Source organism: Cottoperca gobio, chromosome 7 (assembly GCF_900634415.1).
Source record: "Cottoperca gobio chromosome 7, fCotGob3.1, whole genome shotgun sequence".
NCBI classification, from domain to species: Eukaryota; Metazoa; Chordata; class Actinopteri; order Perciformes; family Bovichtidae; genus Cottoperca; species Cottoperca gobio.
Window position 1 is genome coordinate 15,809,276 of NC_041361.1, and position 17,845 is coordinate 15,827,120.

Genomic DNA, 17,845 nt, shown 5'->3' on the forward strand with positions numbered 1-17,845 from the left:
AACTGGGAGTTCAATGATTTGACTGTCACCATAATAGACTGCGACATCTACAGCGATGACGAAATGAATGAATCACTAACCTTTTTAGTCTGTATAGAATTTATGAAGCTGCATTTTGCTGCCCATCAACCTCCCTAGAAAATGATTCACCCCCCACCCCGTTAGACATTGTGAGTTTAGAGAAGAAAGATACAAATGCAAAGGATGTGACTGGGAAACCCTGGCCAGGCCTGATTACTGATCAATGTCTGTGGAGTCGTTCATCCTCATGAGTCTGAGATACAAGTCAGAGTCTGAACACAGACACAAACTCTGAACCTGCAACTCTATAAATATCTGCCTAACCATGACACCTGTTCTCTGGCACATCAGTAATGGTGTCAAATGTCACAACATATGACAGACGACTCAGATAATTTATTAGCCATTGCTGATTCTTGTATCATTTCAGATCCTAGAAGGTGGAAGTATGAAATGGTTCAGGATGATGCTCCGGATGTATGATTGGCATTAACCTAAAAAATATAAAACTCATAACTCGTAAAACATGACTCCTAATCATCTTCCACAGATCTGTGTGTGAGTGTAACGCCATTAACAGTGTCTCGTTAGTGCACAGAAACAAAAGGTGCCTTTTTTTGATTTTGAATAGAAAACAAACAGATTTCTTCTCCATTGAACGAGAAATGGGGGATAAAAAAAAATGGGAACACTTTCCATTTCTCTGCCTGTTGTTCCAGAGACACAAGGCGGCAAATGAACCTGGTCCAGAACATTCTCTTCAGCTGGCACCTCTTGAAAATCTTGAAGTTTTGTGTCATAGTTCATCAGCAGGACAGACCTGCAGCAGCTTCTCTCCTCTGGTCCAGCACCTCTGCCGAGTGCGGGCTTTTCATACTTCCTCCATTTCACACCTGGTTACATATCAAGAACCAGTGAGCTAACAGCTAATGTCACTTTCAGCTATTTCTTCCACGTTTATCAAACTGGTGCGCGTCTCCGTCAGCTATGGCTGCACCGAAAAAGACTTATAAAAAGAACATTGTACACCCATTTAGTTATTTATTTAGAAAGCAAGAGAAAGAGACATGAAGCAGTGGACCGAGCGCTGCGAGTTCGGATTAAGTCCGGACAAGACAGAATTTCTGGTTGGCTTTCGTTCGAATGCAGGAAGAAAGAGAAGAATTTAAGGGTCCAGTTTGCCCAACTACACTGAGCATTTACAACCAACATGTCTGAACTGAAAGCTCTGTACAGTTACCAACAGTGTGTTTGTGAACGCACAGTCGTGTGTATGAACTGGTCAAGTTGTGTGTGTTGGCGTGTGTGATATCGAGTGTATACTCACTGTCACTGAACATATTCGTATACTAGTCAGGGACGCCGAGTATACCTGCCAGTGCCACCGAACAGAGCGTGCGTAACTTTTACACGAGTGTGTTCAATTTGTTACGATCTAGAAGGTGCATCTTCAAAGCTGATAATGCTGGACTCGGGGTGTTGCGCTCCGCCCGTGGATGGCCCTCCACTGCTCTGTGACATTGAGGATGAGGAGGTGGAGGAGAGGGAGGCGCCGACAGGTCCCCCCGCTGCTCTCGGCGTGGAGGAGGAGTCACGCCCACCTGGGAGGAGCGGCTGCGTGTCCGTTCTGACCTCGTCGTCTTCATCGTCTTCATCGTCGTCCATGCTGGGCCAGGCTGACTGGTCCTCCACACGCTTGAGACGCTCGTTCAGAGCCTTGAGGGCCAGTTGTCTGGAAGGAAGAGGGAAAGAGGGAGCGAGAGAGCGAGAGAGCGAGAGAGAAAGAGAAGAGACAGAGAGAAAGAGAAAGAGAGAAGAGAAAGAGAGAAGAGACAGAGAGAAAGAGAGAAAGAGAAAGAGAGAAAGAGACAGAGAGAAAGAGAAAGAGAGAAAGAGAAGAGAGAAAGAGACAGAGAGAAAGAGAAAGAGAGAAAGAGAAAGAGAGAAAGAGAAAGAGAGAGACAGAGAGAAGAAAGAGAGAAAGAGACAGAGAGAAAGAGAAGAGAGAAAGAGAAGAGAGAAAGAGAAAGAGAGAGATATGTTTTTAGTGCTGCTTTTCTCGGTTTTATGTTCTTCATTAATCCCACAAAGACACAACAAGGGAGGCCTGTTTGGATGGTCTTGGTGCCGTTTCAGTATAGCTGTAATCTAATACTTTCATATCATATCACTGTGCTTAAATACCAATATGAAACAAGTCCCATAAAGCGAGCCATATGGAAAAAAAGACAAGAGAAGTGAGTAATCTCTCATCTGTAATACTAACGTAACGTCATGCAAAGCACAGGGTAAGCAAGTGTAGCACCACTGGAGTAGTTTTGGGGGTTAAGGGCACCTGGCCCAATAGATTGTACAACAACAGACATAGTACCAGTTGAAAGATATGTGCATATTTCCTGACTATGTTATTGTTCGGTCTCTTGTCTTATAATTGAAAAAAGATTCTGTCCTCTGATACCTGTGGCCGCTACGCTGTAGCATGCGGACAACGTCAAGTCTAATTTACTGACCTTTTTGTGACTGAGGAGAGTAACCGGTTCCCAAAAAATCAACAGCAAGAGATTCTTGTCTTACACAATTTGAGTAAACTGGTAAATATGTGAACTTACAATGAAGGAATCTCATTAGTTGGTAGTAAAAAAATAAAATAAACTTCATGTTGATACTATCCTTTAATACTGGCAATCAGAAAAAGTAGAGAAGTTATCAAATTAATGTAATTTAAGGAATGAAACTCATCATTTGATGATTAAATCTCCCCACTTATCCTGGAGAAGTAACAATTTCTGTTTAAATCATGACCATAAGGTTCATTTCCCATTCAGCAGATGGAAGACCTCTCAATCACCAGCTAATCAAACTCAAACATTTACAGAGGCCTGAGCTTCATTTACGTGGCAGCCATGTTTAATGTGTGTCACACTAGGAAACACTACCCGGAAGACGAGTAGTGAAGCAGACTGAAACATAATGAAGTTCAACAGCTTTCTGGATAATAATTGAATAATAATAGTTTGATGTCATGACATGTGCAGCTGTGCGAGTGCTCAGCAAACCTATGCTGGGTAGAAGATGGAAATGTAAAGACATCTTTTAATGTTCTTTAAGTTTCCAGCTATACCTTATTTAGTGACTATATTCGACAGTCTGTGCAGATAGACAGGAAACAGAGAGAGGGGTATGACATCATGCAACAAAGGACGGAGGGCGTTGTAGTTTGTGATATTCGGCCGGGGCTCCCGAAACTTTTTACACCATGACAATAGGAGAGACAGATCAATGACATCTATGTGTAACTGAATATGTATGACAGCTTGGAAGTGTGTCTACTAGACAAAGGAACTGGAGGAAATACAAACCTCAGACAGCTTGAGAGTATGAACTGTTTGAGGAGTATGAAACAGAGCACAGAGGCTCAGCAAACATTCCCTGAGTAAATACAACAAAAAACAACACTGGTTCTGTTTGTCGTCTCTGACTGGAGCATTTATTTGACTTTATGGGTGTGTATATTTTATTTCACTCACAGATATTTGCGTATCTAATGTAATGTCAATGGTCAATGGTGTTAATGTAAAGTATTTGATGGCACAGCTACTCTGAGTCATATTGTTGCCAATGAGTGTACAAATTAAACTGAACCTTTTAATGAAAAATGTAATGTAAAGGCAAAATAAACCATTTGCAACAGGTCACGGTGGAAGCTCAACCACACTAGACTTTAACTGGCCAATATTAGATATTTAATATCTAGGCACACCATTAAATCAGACCAACCTTTGCATGAGATCACTTTATCAGCACGCAGATATAAATGTTTGACTATGTTATGCTGTGACTCACCTCCTCCTCTCTGCATCTTGTGGGTCTGTCCCTGGCAGGCTGATAGTGATGGAGGAGGGCGCCCCCACGTCGTATCTCTTCACCATCTTCCTGCACACCTTCAGCTTCACCAGAGCGGAGTGGACCAGCCCCGCCAGCAGTCCCACAGCTGGCTGCAGCGCCTCCGGGAAGAAACTAGCAAAGGCAAAGTGGTCCGACATGTCCCCGCGTCCCCGGCTGTGCCTTTGGTAAAAGCGCAGGTAGACCCAGCCGGACAGGGCGCCAAAACTGTATGCAGCCAGGGGGGCAGAGCTGTCGAGCAGCCCTGACAGGCGCAGTAAGGCCAGGAGGAGGAGGACCAGAGCCGGCGCTGCTTTGAGTCTCACCTGAGACGAGAGGCAGACAGATTTTTAGTTCCTGTGGACAAAAATAATCAGGCAAAGGGACAGCTACCATTCTGTCTACAGACCACCGTGGCCGCTGCCAGGTCCCACAATTCACTCAAGTCAGCTAGAATTAGGAATTGGAACACTGAACAATAGCTGGTTACATGACACGGTGGCAGGCGAGGCAAAATGTACCAGCGTTTTGATAAAGTACATCACAAAACCTGCACATCTAACATGAGGGAGATTAGAGTAACCCAGTTTGATACCAAAAAAGAAAAAAGGTAGATAAAGTAGAGTGGCCTTGTAGTTTTAGCAACACATTAGGAATGTGTGGCTCATGTGTGCTTCAGCAAAAAACTAAACCCTTGTCTGGACACTCAGTGTAAGCCGCTCTGCAGAAGAGCATCAGATTTAATCTTAAAATGTAAATTAACAGATTACACTGTAGTCCAAATTTGGAAGAAAATCTCATGCCTAACCCAGGCAACACAAACCAAGCAAACACTCAGCCTGGAAACCACTGGCTTTTATGATCACTGTATAGGACAATAATTTGACATGTGTGTGCTCATAAAATGATTAAAGCTATTACCACCTATACCACACCGTCATAAAAAACTAAATGAAACGTCCTTGGATGTAACAGGAGTAAAAAATTAAAAAAAGTCCCCCAGCATTAAATTCCAGAATGTGGGAAGTCATCCCACTGAAAGGTCCCAGTATACACAAACAAACAGACACTTTTTTTATACAGAAGTCCTGCAGTAGATATAAATGTGTTTGTTGTCTTTCTTACTGCATAACAGGATGCTTTACCTTCAGGGGAAAAACACAAACTAAATGTGCGCATTTCATTCTGTGCTAGTCTAATAACTTAACTTCATTTTTAAAAGCTACCCTTTAAACTCTCTTTGCTTCCTTTATAGCTTAAAGCATACAGTATATAATCAGTGCTTCTGAAGCTGACAGACACAAATGGTTTCCTAATGTATGTAGAGTTTCATGTAGTGTGTGAATAGGGGCACTGCCAACTTGCCCTTGAGCAAGGCACTGAACCCCAACTGCTTGGAGCGCAGACACCCTGGCATCTCTCCAATGTATGCGCATGTGTGTGTGTCCTATGTGTGTGGAATAACAAAACAAGAACAACAGAGTGAAAAAAACTGAATTACTTCTTCTTAAATAAGGCAAAGGACCCTTTAGGCCTTCTGGTCCTTACTCTATGTGTATCCATTGTGAAATTCTATGTTAGTTTAAACAACAACAAAAACAAGATATGCATGTATTGTGCCATTTTGTAAATATGGCTGGGGGCGTGCTTGACATAATCTGTCACAGACTTGTTTATGTACACATTGTAAGGACTACTGGTTGGGTTTCCAGTGCTGTTTACATTCTTGTTGAGTTACATTCTCAATTTAACTCTGCTATCCCACTCCTCACTGGTCTGGTATTATTTACAGGCTCAACAGAGAAGCATAGTCCTGGCCAAAAAGCATACAGAGCAGAAATTACTTTCAGTATTTGATAGCCTCACCTGTGGCACTCTGAGCACTGTAGTATCCCCCATGGTCTGCTTCAGCGCCACCAGGACACCTCCCAGGAACCCGGCTGCTCCATAGGCCCGAACAGCAAACAGGTAGTCCAGGTCAAAGGTGGCAACATAGGTGAGGAGGTAGGAGAGGCCTGCGAGGAGGCCTGCAGAGACATTAACTACTGCAAAAAAGATCAGGAGCTCCAGGGCACCCCACAGAGGCTCCAGCAGGCGACCACAGGTCATAACTGTCCCCACATTAAGCGCCACACCCCAGATGTGCTGCTCCACCACCCCATGGGTCACCAGTGTCCACACCCAGAAGTTGGGTGGAAAGAGGTAGCCCGGGGTTACCCCCAGTGCGTATGAAGTGTCCACAGCCCATGACAACAGATAGAGCAGAACCACCACAGCACTTATACTTTTTACTACCACACTGGTGCTGGCAAGGGCAGCCAGGAAGTGCTGTCGTGCCACCGGCAGGTAACGATTCATTGTGGTTTGTTTTTGAAGAGGATCCTTCTTGAGCAAACCAGCTCAAGAGAGCGAAGCAGCAGATCAGTCTCTTCTGGTGGAGCAGATTTTGGATGCCAGTGTGAGATTAATAATGCCAAGAACAGGTGACACCTGTAGGTCTTGACAGCATCAAAATCCACACTTCTCTGTGTGCCTTCATCCGGGATACTGTCTTTCAACTGATTAAAGAAGCTTTGATGATCAACTCAGCAAAGTATTTTCCTTCTATTCAAACAAGGAAACAAACTTTGGGCAGCAGTAGATAAGATTTAAGGTGTGATAACCTTAGCGAGGAGACCTTTTGATCTAGCTGCCTGGCTGCCGACCTTCAGTCAGCGTAGATAGAAGTAGAACAAGGTTACAAATCACCAGCAGCTAGCAGAAAGGCGGTTGCACCCACATATGCAAATCCTAACAGAAACAAATATACTTAGGTGCCAACTTCTCCAGAGTGTCTGTGCTGAGTTAGCTTGTAAACACAGATGAGCTAATGTTAGCTAGCTGTCAAACTGAGAGCGTCTGGAGTTACGCTGATTTATATCCGCCAGGGAGAAGCAGGAGAGGTTACGTCTTCGTTTGATAAAATATAGGGCGGCCAACGTCAGTAAAAGCTGCTCGACCAAAGCAGCCCCCGGAGCTCCTGTCCTGGTCCCCAGTGCGGTCTCGGCCCGGTGTCTACCGGGATAGCCCGAGGATCCCCCGTAGCTAGCAACAGGCCTTCAAAACAATGTTAGAGACGTTCCTGAACCAGCGTCAATTGGCGTATAGTTCACGGGCTTTTCATACAACCTTCGCGTCATTCGTTTTTTTGTATTGTTCTTCTGTACTTTGAGAGCAGGTCGTCGGAGAAAGGTATTTTATCTTGGCTGGCACTCCTCCTCCCAGTACACCGATCAGCTACTGACCTGCGCTGTGTCTGTCTTCGTCATCAACAATCGGTGAAAAAACGTCAAGTCACGTAACGTTTTAACACCAGAGAATTCTGGGAAATTGAGTTTTCAACGTATGACGCATCAGTAGCTGATGAGTATGCTATATTTCAGTTCTCCACTTGACAACACAAGTAAGTTTAGCTGGGATGAAAATGAGTCGGTCGATGACTTCGTCAGTATGTAGACAATATTATTATTATTGTTATTGTTATTGTTATTATTCTTATTCGTATTCTTATTATCCTGAAAAACGCTCTATAAGTATTATTATTATTATTATTATTATTATTATTATTATTATTATATTATTAATAATAATAATAATAATAATAATAATAATAATAATAATAATACTTATAGAGTGTTTTTCAGGACACTCAAAGACACTTTACATAAGTTAAAATGATAACGATAACGATGATTAAAAAAAAGAATATTCATAGCCTTAGTTGCCTGTGGTGGAAAGCAGCTGAATGCATTTACTGCATTTATGCAAGTATTTTACATAAGTAGCCTACCATTTTTAGGCTTAAACTTCACCTAGGTATTTCAGTTTTCTGGTACTTTATACTTCAACTCAGAGGGAAATATTGTAGCCAACAATATAGTGGACCTTGTTTAGCCTATTTCATAGCTATAGTCACCAATTACTTTGCAGACAAATATTTTGCATGAGTTTATTATTTTGCAACTTTGTTTAGCATTGTTTAGTTAACTGCTTCAAAATTAAAAGGCTACTTACTTGCAGATACATAATCAAATAAAATAAAATAAAATGTATTTATATAGCCCAATATCACAAATGACACATTTGTCTCAGTGTGCTTTACAGACTGTACAGGATACGACACCTTCTGTCCTTAGACCCTCGCATCGCACAAGGAAAAACTTCCTAAAAGAAACTCCATAATTAAAGGAGGAGAAATGGAAAAACCTCAGGGAGAGCAACTGAGGAGGGATCCCTCTACCAGGACGGACTGATTGTACAGCCTACATTGTAGGCTGTGCAGTTTTCCCCAAAATTAAGCACTCACATACAACACCTTCACACCTAACTTGGAGACCCAAATGAAGTTACAGAGCCTGTTCTGGCTACCAGTCAACCACTGATTTATCTGATACCTGATATCTGATTGTCTGATAATCTGGTTTAGAAATTTGATTTGGAAGCATAATTTAGTTTTAAATCCTAGTTATAGTGGTAGTGGGTTTGAGTTTGGCTATTTATAGTCATTGTGGATCGTAAATTGGAACGTAATAGTAATGGATCAAGTTGAATCCAATGAAAGCGCAGGTGTAGATACAAAACCAAAACAGGTGGTGCATGTTCTGCAATTGAATAACCATGAAAATGAGCCAGTGAGCTGTTAGTTCAGTCATTCGTCTGTGCAAAGTCGTGCCCCTCTGTGTGCAGGACAATAATCAAATGATACTCATTGGACATTTCCAACTCTCATTGGAAATGGAGGTCGACGCATCCATTATACTTATCTGTTTTATCCTCTTTTAGTGGGTGGAATTAACTTTATGACACCAACAACAAACCAAGAACTTAAGTAACCTGCAAAATAAAAGCTGGTGAATTTTGCGATTTGGGGATGAATTTGTTTGTTTCATGACCTAATTCAACTTTAAGGATTTAAATTTGACATCACAAAATTCTATATAAACATCTATATGGAGGTTTCACACACATAGAAACTCCACTACGTGAGTGGACGCTTGTTAAAGTAGGACGGGTTAAGCGGGTCAGCACAAACCAAACCCAGATTTCACCCTCAATGTTACATTTCATTGATTTTAACAGGATATTCAAATATGCTGCCAAAAGCAATGACTGTGAACGACCTGACGTCTACACGAGAGCAAATAAATAGGCGGAAGACAACAACGTTCTTTTTTAAATTAATTTATTCTTTCACCCATATGGCTTAGATCACTTTACTCTTTTTTCTGCCATATTGTAAGAATAGGTATCATAACATTCAAATAGTAATTGACCTGTATCGTTTGGGTTCACTTAGTACTTAGTCATTAATCTCTTTTTCAACATGAAAACATAATTGTAACAATATTAGGTTTTTATGTAAAATACTTATTATTGATATTATTATCTTTAAAAACAATTAACAGAATAAAGTACTTTCTGTAGCCGATTCCTGATTCTGTAAGTATTATATTCTGAGTGTTTGATTATTATTATTATTGCACAAGGACAGAGAAAAAGTACTAAAATGATCTAAAGGTCACAAACGGTATTCAAGTGTTTCACATCTCTTGGGTACATTTTCTCTCTCAAATTAAACTGTCTGCTTACTATCTTAGTTTAAATTACTCCTGTCCTGGAATAATTGACAATTTAGGAATGCAAAGTTTTGTATCTTAAAAGACAAGTATAATATACTGTAGTTACAATTGCATAAATATGCTATTGTTTATATTTCATAGGGTTGTGGTTGAGAGCAAATAATACTAGCTGTGACTGTAAAACTGTAAAAGTGGTTCATTTTCTTGGAAGCAGCATAATTGTTTACAACTTTAAGTGTGTGTGTGTGTGTGTGTGTGTGTGTGTGTGTGTGTGTGTGTGTGTGAGGGGGATACTAAGGGCAGTAGGCAGTACATATGCTACTATTGATGTAAAGAAATGAGGGAAAGTATTATGTAGAACACGTTTCTTTTTATTTACAAACTTCAAAAAGCAAAAAAAACAAAAGGATCTAAAAGTAATCCATGGTCATACACATTATCCATTGATAAACTACACAACAGGCTTTGACTAGAGCCAACCCTCAAAGACAGCAGCTTTAATCTTCTTCTCGGCTAAAATGGAATTTAGACGGTCGGCTCAGCTCGTCCGACCGAATCGATTTGTATAAATAAATATGTAAATTCAAGTAGAAAGCTGTGAAACGAAAGAGCAGTCGGTCGGCGCGACAAACGCAGAGCTGGCAACCAAACAGTTCAACACGGAGGAAACTCGCTCGTTTGTCATTATGGAGACGACACAGACGGACATTTCTGATGATATGGTGATGGGACCATACAAAACTAAAAAGGAAAGAAAATCAGTTGATATAATTTTCTTTTCTTTTCTTTTCAGGTGATTAGTGGTTGGACTGCTTCAGTTTCTGACCCATAACTTGTGACGGAGCTTCATTTAACATGCACACATGGCTCATATTATTAAATACTTACGATTTGTATCCTAATTGTGGACACACATGTGAACAGGAAGGATATTCTGCTGATGAATCTGAGCTCATGTAAATGAGAACAAAGGTTTTAACACAGCTCAGTATCACGGTTAAAATCACTTATCCCTGATGTCCTTTTTTTGGGGGGAGGGGGGGGGTGTTTTCATAATAAAGAGCTGATCGCAGTAATCCATCCTTCTTAAAGATGCTACTCCGGCTATAAATGTGCACAGTAACAAACTAACTGGTAAGTTCACATGCGCTGGGTCAGACTCGCAGATCATCACTTGAACACAAACAATCACAAGAAACCAAAGCATTTCCATCTGTAGTAACAACAATAGTAATATGACCGTACAAATATTACAAACAAGATAAAGAAAAGCGAGAAAAGGGAAACCAAAAAAAGAAGAAAAGAAAAAACATTGTACAAAAATAAAAATGAATAAATATGCACAGTCTTAAATAAATACATTTTGGTAAATTCAAACATTGTAAAAAGAAGAGAACAAAAATGAAACATAAGTAAATACAAATGTTCAGTATGAAGAACAAATACATGGAAGAGAAAGAACATGAAATGCTGTTGTCTTTACTCAACGATGTTAAAGAGTTTCAACACAAATAAGAGCTGCTGGTGTTAAAGCTCTTTGCTGCCATTGGAGGACACTTTTCCACATAAGGGCAGTGCGGACCGTATTAGATCGGTTTGTGTGATTAGAGGGGATCCATTGGGAACAGCAGAACAATGGTTTCTGGGTAATCTGAGGGGAACTTGGTCACATGCTGAAGCTTTCCCAGCTTCCTACAGACGTAAACAGAGTTGTGTCTCTTTTACAGTGCAGTACAGTGTACAGTGTTACCTGCAAGGTCATACAGAGGATATGTACACAATCCTCTTCCACGGAGGTCTCCGATGTGTTTGCGCATTTCTCGTTTTTTTTTGGCAAAGCTACATCATCTCTCCAAAAAAAGAAAAAGAAAAATCAGTTTGGTTTTCACGATGACCTCTGTTCACAAAATGAGATGAGACAGAGCGAGGGGAATAAAATCAGCAGAGCAGAGGTGGAATCTATCAAACAGAGTAACGTGAGCTCCTATTCTTTTTTTAAACGATTCCTTTTCTGACCCCTAACAACACAACACACAGATACGGACACGGCAACGACACAAGCGTAACCAAAACTCGGGGTTTGCGAGATTAATTCCTCGTACGAATACATATATAGGCTTGAGTGAGTGTTTTGCATCGCTTTTTCGCTAGGCTACAGTAAGACTGTGGGTGAGATTCAGAGAGTCCGTCTCTCTTTACCTCTCCTCTCTCACAGTTAACATTCAGAAAGATGGAGGCAGAAAGGCATTTTCTGTTGGTTGTTTCTCCGCTACGAGGAGGACACCTCACAAGAACAGTTTCTTTTCCTCATTTTCACCTGGCTGTTTTTAGGCAATGATTTTTCTTTAAAAAGTCAAAGAGATTACAGAAATATAAAATGCACAAAAAGAAAAAAATCTGATCTTTCCACATCTGATGTGTTAAGAGAAGGAGTCTTTTCAAAAAGGCCGGTTTAAAGGCATTTGATTAAGCGTACATTCTTACATTAGAGTTTTAAGGTTTCAGTAATTGTCTCTAACCTCCTTGATAATTCAAGATGATCCCGCTAGTCTTTTTTTCTTCGAGAACAAAATCGTACAATACCCCTGTCCTGGCAGTGAATTATTAAGTTCAATCAAAATGCTTCTTTAAAAGTTCCGTTTGATCTTTTTACCTTTTTCATTTTTACCATTTGAAGAAATATTCAGAAGCAATATTCTACAACTGACAAACAAAACCATTTCAGTTACTGATATTTACCAAACGTTACTAACTTAATTATCAAACTTCTTTTTTTAATACAAGCAACTTCACGCTACGTCATCGCTTTAATGAGCTGAAAAAAGCAAGAGAGTTTCGACATTTAGCAAAGCTGCAGAACTAGAATCTCTAAAGCCAACACTACAACCACTGCAGACCCACACTCAGCAGTTCTAAGTCCAGTGATTATTTTAAATGCCAGTATTGGACAAAAACTTGGAAGCCCAAAGTCTGATTTTCCTTTTCTTCCACAGGTTTAATCTTCTGATAGTCAGCATTAAGACTTGTTGCTTTGTGTCCAGTCTGTGTTCAATCCCCATTCAGACGGTTTCTCCAAGGCGAACAGAGGAAACACTTAAGCAGGGGCTCAGTTGTCATCACATCAATTGTCTTTCAATTTTGTCCATTTCCCTCACAGCTCAAGCCCTTTGAAGCTCGCCTCCCAGCAAACAGGAAGTCATCCTATTCCCATGATTTTTTAAATTGGATCAAGCTTGCTCAAACAGCCACATTATCCGTCTGTCACTGTCTCCTCACCTCAATCACATCCTCATCATCATCATCATCATCATCATCATCCGAGCTGCTGGCGCTGCTGACATTCCTGCCGTTCATCAGCACCGTGCCCCGGTGGCCCTCAGACCGCGCCGAGGGGGAGAAGGAGGAAGGAGAAGATGAGGAGGAACTGGAGGCAGCAGTGGGAGGGTACTGGGAGAGGAAGCTGGCTCCAGCTGGACCGGGAGTGGCGGCTGGACCCGGCAGCCCTCCCGGGAGCATGGACCCTGTGTAGAGGCTAGCCAGGGACTGACTGTAAGTGAGAGGGAAGCCCGGTGGGAGCATCCCAGCCATGCCCACCATGCTGGGGCTCAGCATGAACGGCGGCAGGGCTCCTGGAACTGAACTGGCGGCTTTAACTGATGCAGAAGATGATGAGGAAGATGAGACGGCAGTCAGCGTGTTTGTCGTCGGGCAGGAGGAGGAAGAGGAGGCAGGGACTGCGCTGGCTCCGCCAAAGCCGAACAAATCCGGGTACATGTAACCGGGGTCTCTCAGTTGAGTGTGGGGGGGCTGGAAGTAAGGCGAGAACATGGCGGGGTTGAGGCCCAGTGGAGGAAGGCTGTATCCCCCGGTGAAGGGGAAGGGGAAGCCTTGTGTTGCCAAAGGGGCTGAGGAGTGTTTCCCTGCAGAGGGCTGCTTACTGGGCCGCTCATCCAGGGTCGGGGTGGACACTTTGCGCTTGGAGCCCGTTCTCAGGTCTTGGGTGGCAGTGGCGTCCATGTTGGGCTGGATTACATTAGTCACAGAGGCGTCATGGTGGCTCATATTTTCATTGCTGCCGTTGGTTTGAACCAGTTTGGTGGAAGGCAGGCTGATCATGTTGCTCTCTGGTTGAGCTTTGGAAACTGCGCTGGTGCCGGCTCCCGTGACACCCGTGTAGCGCTGCAACTCGCTGATGATCTCTGGGCTGTCAGGTGAAAGAGGGCGGGGCACAGTCTTGGAGGGCGCCTGCTGCTTCCTGTCAGGTGACAGGCAACCATTGCTGCCATTGGTTGACACTTCCTCTGGTAGGTCCTGGGAGTCTGAGTGGAAAAAGTGTTAGATATTAGCGTTTGAAATAATATTTGTTTGCCTTATCTTTTTACATCTTTGCTTGTCTAACAAAGACTCTACTTCACCCCCAAAATGATCCTTTGTATGTCAATTACTCAGCCCTTGTAACTTGAATTTGTTTTTCTCGCATGCCTCGACAGTTTACGAAGAATCCAAAAACTGAGAAAGTTCTTGTAGAATTGAAGTGCATGGGTCCGTATGCTCACAGCTGTGCAGCTGCGCTACTTGTCCGTGCCTGTGCTGATTATCCAAGTGTTTTTAATAACAAGGTTTAAGTGAAAATGAATGTGTTTGGGAAGTAGTGAGCGTACAACTGGATACATGTGACTTGGATTATTCTGCATGAGTTGTGTGAGAGTCTGTACACGGATGTTTTTTAAAATTGGTTTGCTGTCGTTACACACGGCCCCAATTCACTTTGATCAATCAAGAATTGTCTGTTTTTGGATTCTTCGTTCACTGTTGAAGTATGTGAGAAAACCTGTTTTCTTCAGGTAACACGGAGTAACTGAAATGCAAATGATCCTTTTGGCCTGAAGCACCTAAAGTATTTCTTTACGTGGAAGCAAGTTCTGGTAATACATCATACTACCTTTGGGTGGCGCTGCAGTACTCTCCTCTGCAGTCTTGGGCTTATTAGCTGCTCTGATGGCAAAGATTCGACCATCGGACGACCTGATGTAAGTCCCTGAAACAGACAGAGGTGAAAGAATAGATCAGTACACATGGAGAGTTTACTGACCTGCTTCATTAAGTGACGCTTCAATGGTTCTCAGAGAAGACACGTCTGCAGCATTGTGATTGCATATAGAGCTTCAACTGCTGCGACTATTGTTTTGTCCGAACAACTTTTCAAAACCCAAAGATATTTAGTATAGTCCTTTGTAAGATGGGCGGAAAAAGCAGCAAATTCTCACATTTTGAAAAGCTGGAACAGGCAAATATTTTAAGAATTTAGTAAAGAGCTTTAGTACCTTTGGTGCCCCTGATGATGTGAATGCTCTCTCCAGCAGTGATCCTGGCCTGGACATCTGTTGAGCTGTTGGTGCCTGGAATCACTATGTCTGAAAGAGACCAAGGAAAACACATTCACCAAGAGTAGATGGAAACATCAATTATTCTTCAGCTAAATCCATGACGAGTAGATGATTCTGGGGAAAAAAGGATTAATACAATGAAGATGTTTCCTTACCAGTAGTGGTGACGATCTTTTGTACAAACACACCGGCTTTTTGCAGGCATTTGACAGGAAAACCTCCGAGGCTGGACTCTGAGGAGTCGCTGCCTGGGGCAGAGCCTGCAGACGCATGTCGGGGCATCATGGGAACTGGAGTTGACTGGACCGGCCGGACACTGGACACCGGCTTCTCTTCAGCAAGAGGAGGTGGACGCCTGAGCAGAAAGTTTATTCTATTAGTTCATGACTCGTGTTCATTTTTTCAACTTGGAATTTAGATGTTGCTCTTCAGTTCCTAATGAAAGCTTTGTGTTGCTGCTGTGAGTCACTGACCAGTTTCTCTGACTGAAGGCGGGGATGTTAGTGAGGCTCTGGTCGCTGGCAGGGTAGTAGTGAGCGTAGGAAGGGCGGGTGTACGGCACAGACGCCCTCTTCTCCTCCTCGTAACCTTTCTTTGCTGCTTGCTTCTCAGCCTTGCTCAGCTTCAGCTCCCTGCGGTCTATCAGCAGGGACTCATGGGGGAATGGTTGCTGGAAGGGAGATCAAAATAAATTAAAATTAAATTAAAAAAGATGTCAACGCTCATTTCCATTCACACAAAATAAACACATCCATATGAATTCACAAATGTGACACAGGATCGTATTTTGAGAACGGTATAAAATATATGTACACCAAAAAGTAAAGATAAAATATTCAAAATAAATAAAGGAAATAAATAATACAATTAAAATAACTAAATACAATTGATAAATAAAATTAAACATTTAATTAAAGCGGAATGCATTCAATTTAAATCTAAGAATAGTCATTCTTTTTTCCACTGTGAAACAAGGACAAGGCCATCTTTGTGCTTCAATGTGGAAGCCTTCACTTTAAAATGCATTTAGAATGTGAACATGAAGTGAATAGAAGTGGTACACTGAATTTTTACTTGCTTATACCGGTGAATGAGCTGCAATAAAACACACAAAGGTGCCAAATGAGCTTAAAATCTTGTGAGCCAAGTCTTTTGCTACGACACTTTAGTCTGGAAAACATCCGCCCAGAACACACAAGGTTCAGTTATGAGGTGACTCGCCATCTCTCAAACTCCAGATCCTCATAAGTTATTTAAAACAGTGTTATAAATACAAACAAAGCACAACTGCTTGCCGTAGTTCTCACCTCAGATTTATTCAACAAATAGATTTTGATGGATAATTAATGAGAAGTTAGACAATTCTTGAGACGTACTGTCAATCATCCCTCATCAATTCATCCCTACTTCAAAATGACACCTTTCCAAGTAAATTGACCACAATGAATAATAGAGATTTTTTGTAGGGACAGTGTTTTTTTTCTTTCTTCAGTCTCCTCCGCGTTCATCTACCTTCGTTATCTGTTGAGGATAGAGGCGCAGAGCCTTCCTGAGGACGCTCTCCATGCTGTCCTGGGGCTGCAGCTGGACCTGGGACGGGTCCGGCTCTTCCTCCACGAAGTGAAGAAGAGACTCCACTTCCCTCCTGGTGAAGGTCAGCACAGGGTTCAGGTCATCCACCACCCGGTCTAATGAAGGAAAGACAGAAGAGAGAGAAAGACCCAGAAGGAGGGTTCAGAGGAGGATAAAGGAAATGATTCAGGCAAAAAAAATAAAAACTGTCGACTAAAAAGACTGATTTCTACAGCTCTGCAAATCATAAGCGGCCTCAATGTGTCTGTCTCGCCAGTCAAAGCTTAAGGCAAACACTTGAGAGCGTTTACTCTGTCAGACAAGAGTCTCTTGGCAGAAGAACTCTGGTTTCAACACAAAGCTGATTATTTAGTTTTTTTTTGGGGGGGGGGGGCTGTTTGCTGAGTGCACAGAAGAGTCTGGGCTGGGATTTAGAGTGAGTCTGATTACTGACAGGTGTTTGACAGCGCTGTCAGCTGAAGGCATAGAATTTACATGGATTGAGGTTATTGTGTTGTTATTATATATATATATATATATATATATATATATATATATATATATATATATATGTTTTCTATGTGGTTCAGTTCATCAGTTTCTTCCTCCTCCCTCCCTTCCTTCCTTTCTGTGTTGGTTCGTGGCATGTGGTTGTGCTGCTAATTCAAATGGACTCTATATACTCTGTACTCTAAATATAACAAATGTTGCAAAAATGTGCAAAGAAAACATTTTATGTACCAAAAAGAAACTATTGCAATTGGATAATGTTTTTATTTGTCACCCATCTGTAAGGAGTAAGGCTCATTTACAAATGTCCATAAACTCTACCACACTACTCTGTCTTTGGTATGAACAACAGGAAACGAAAAACATCTGTACATCAGAATACTTCTCTCCTAAAGGGATGTTCAAGCTCATCAGTGCATCTTCCTACTCACCCGACATGCCCTGTTTGGAGATCTGCCGGTCATAGATCTTCTTCTCCAGCGTGAAGTCGCACACCAACCGGTAGATGTGACACTGCTTCCTCTGACCGTAGCGGTAGACGCGGCACACGGCCTGGGCGTCGTGGCACGGGTTCCAGGAGGCGTCAAACACCACCACACGGTTCGCCCCGATCAGGTTTACGCCCAGACAACCAGCCCTGAAGCCCGGAGAGTTCAGAAATCAGGTTTGTAATTGTTGTATGATGTCCTGACATTTTACATCCATGTCCTTCTATTAATATGACTTATTGTGAGTTTTACCTGGTCGACAGCAGGAAGACCCACGCTGAGGTGTTGGACGGGTCGTTGAACTGGTTTATCAGTCTCTCTCGCTCTGAGGCCGTTGTACTTCCATCCAGTCCTTCAACACATCACA

General features: G+C 42.1%; 2 protein-coding genes across 4 annotated transcripts in view; both read right to left on the reverse strand.

The window, feature by feature from the left end:
• Positions 1-1,048: 1,048 nt before the first annotated feature.
• On the reverse strand, positions 1,049-7,225 carry tmem115 (transmembrane protein 115). The gene is made up of 3 exons (XM_029435996.1): positions 5,770-7,225; positions 3,865-4,229; positions 1,049-1,753 (listed from the first exon to the last, which is right to left on the reverse strand). The coding sequence occupies exons 1-3, from the start codon at positions 6,259-6,261 to the stop codon at positions 1,450-1,452; spliced, it is 1,161 nt and encodes a 386-aa protein (XP_029291856.1). The 5' UTR covers positions 6,262-7,225; the 3' UTR covers positions 1,049-1,449.
• A 2,644-nt stretch (positions 7,226-9,869) lies between these two features.
• Positions 9,870-17,845, reverse strand: part of LOC115010813 (helicase ARIP4-like) — a 59,137-nt gene continuing 51,161 nt past the window's right edge. For all 3 annotated transcript variants that reach the window (XM_029435616.1, XM_029435618.1, XM_029435617.1), the window contains 8 exons: positions 17,731-17,830; positions 17,422-17,627; positions 16,421-16,596; positions 15,382-15,578; positions 15,064-15,263; positions 14,846-14,935; positions 14,464-14,559; positions 9,870-13,840 (listed from right to left, as the gene is read on the reverse strand). In XM_029435616.1, coding sequence (XP_029291476.1) covers positions 12,783-13,840; positions 14,464-14,559; positions 14,846-14,935; positions 15,064-15,263; positions 15,382-15,578; positions 16,421-16,596; positions 17,422-17,627; positions 17,731-17,830 — 2,123 coding nt within the window. In that variant the 3' untranslated portion in view covers positions 9,870-12,782. The remainder of the gene's footprint in view (positions 13,841-14,463; positions 14,560-14,845; positions 14,936-15,063; positions 15,264-15,381; positions 15,579-16,420; positions 16,597-17,421; positions 17,628-17,730; positions 17,831-17,845) is intronic.

Bases quoted from the DNA above. Each gene is read 5' to 3' on its own strand.
- tmem115 (XM_029435996.1), bottom strand. From the start codon at position 6,261: ATGAATCGTTACCTGCCGGTGGCACGACAGCACTTCCTGGCTGCCCTT. The intron at 4,230-5,769 runs GTGAGGCTATCA...CTCTCGTCTCAG, and splicing joins CAGTGCTCAGAGTGCCACAG to GTGAGACTCAAAGCAGCGCC. The intron at 1,754-3,864 runs GTGAGTCACAGC...TCTTCCTTCCAG, and splicing joins CAAGATGCAGAGAGGAGGAG to ACAACTGGCCCTCAAGGCTC.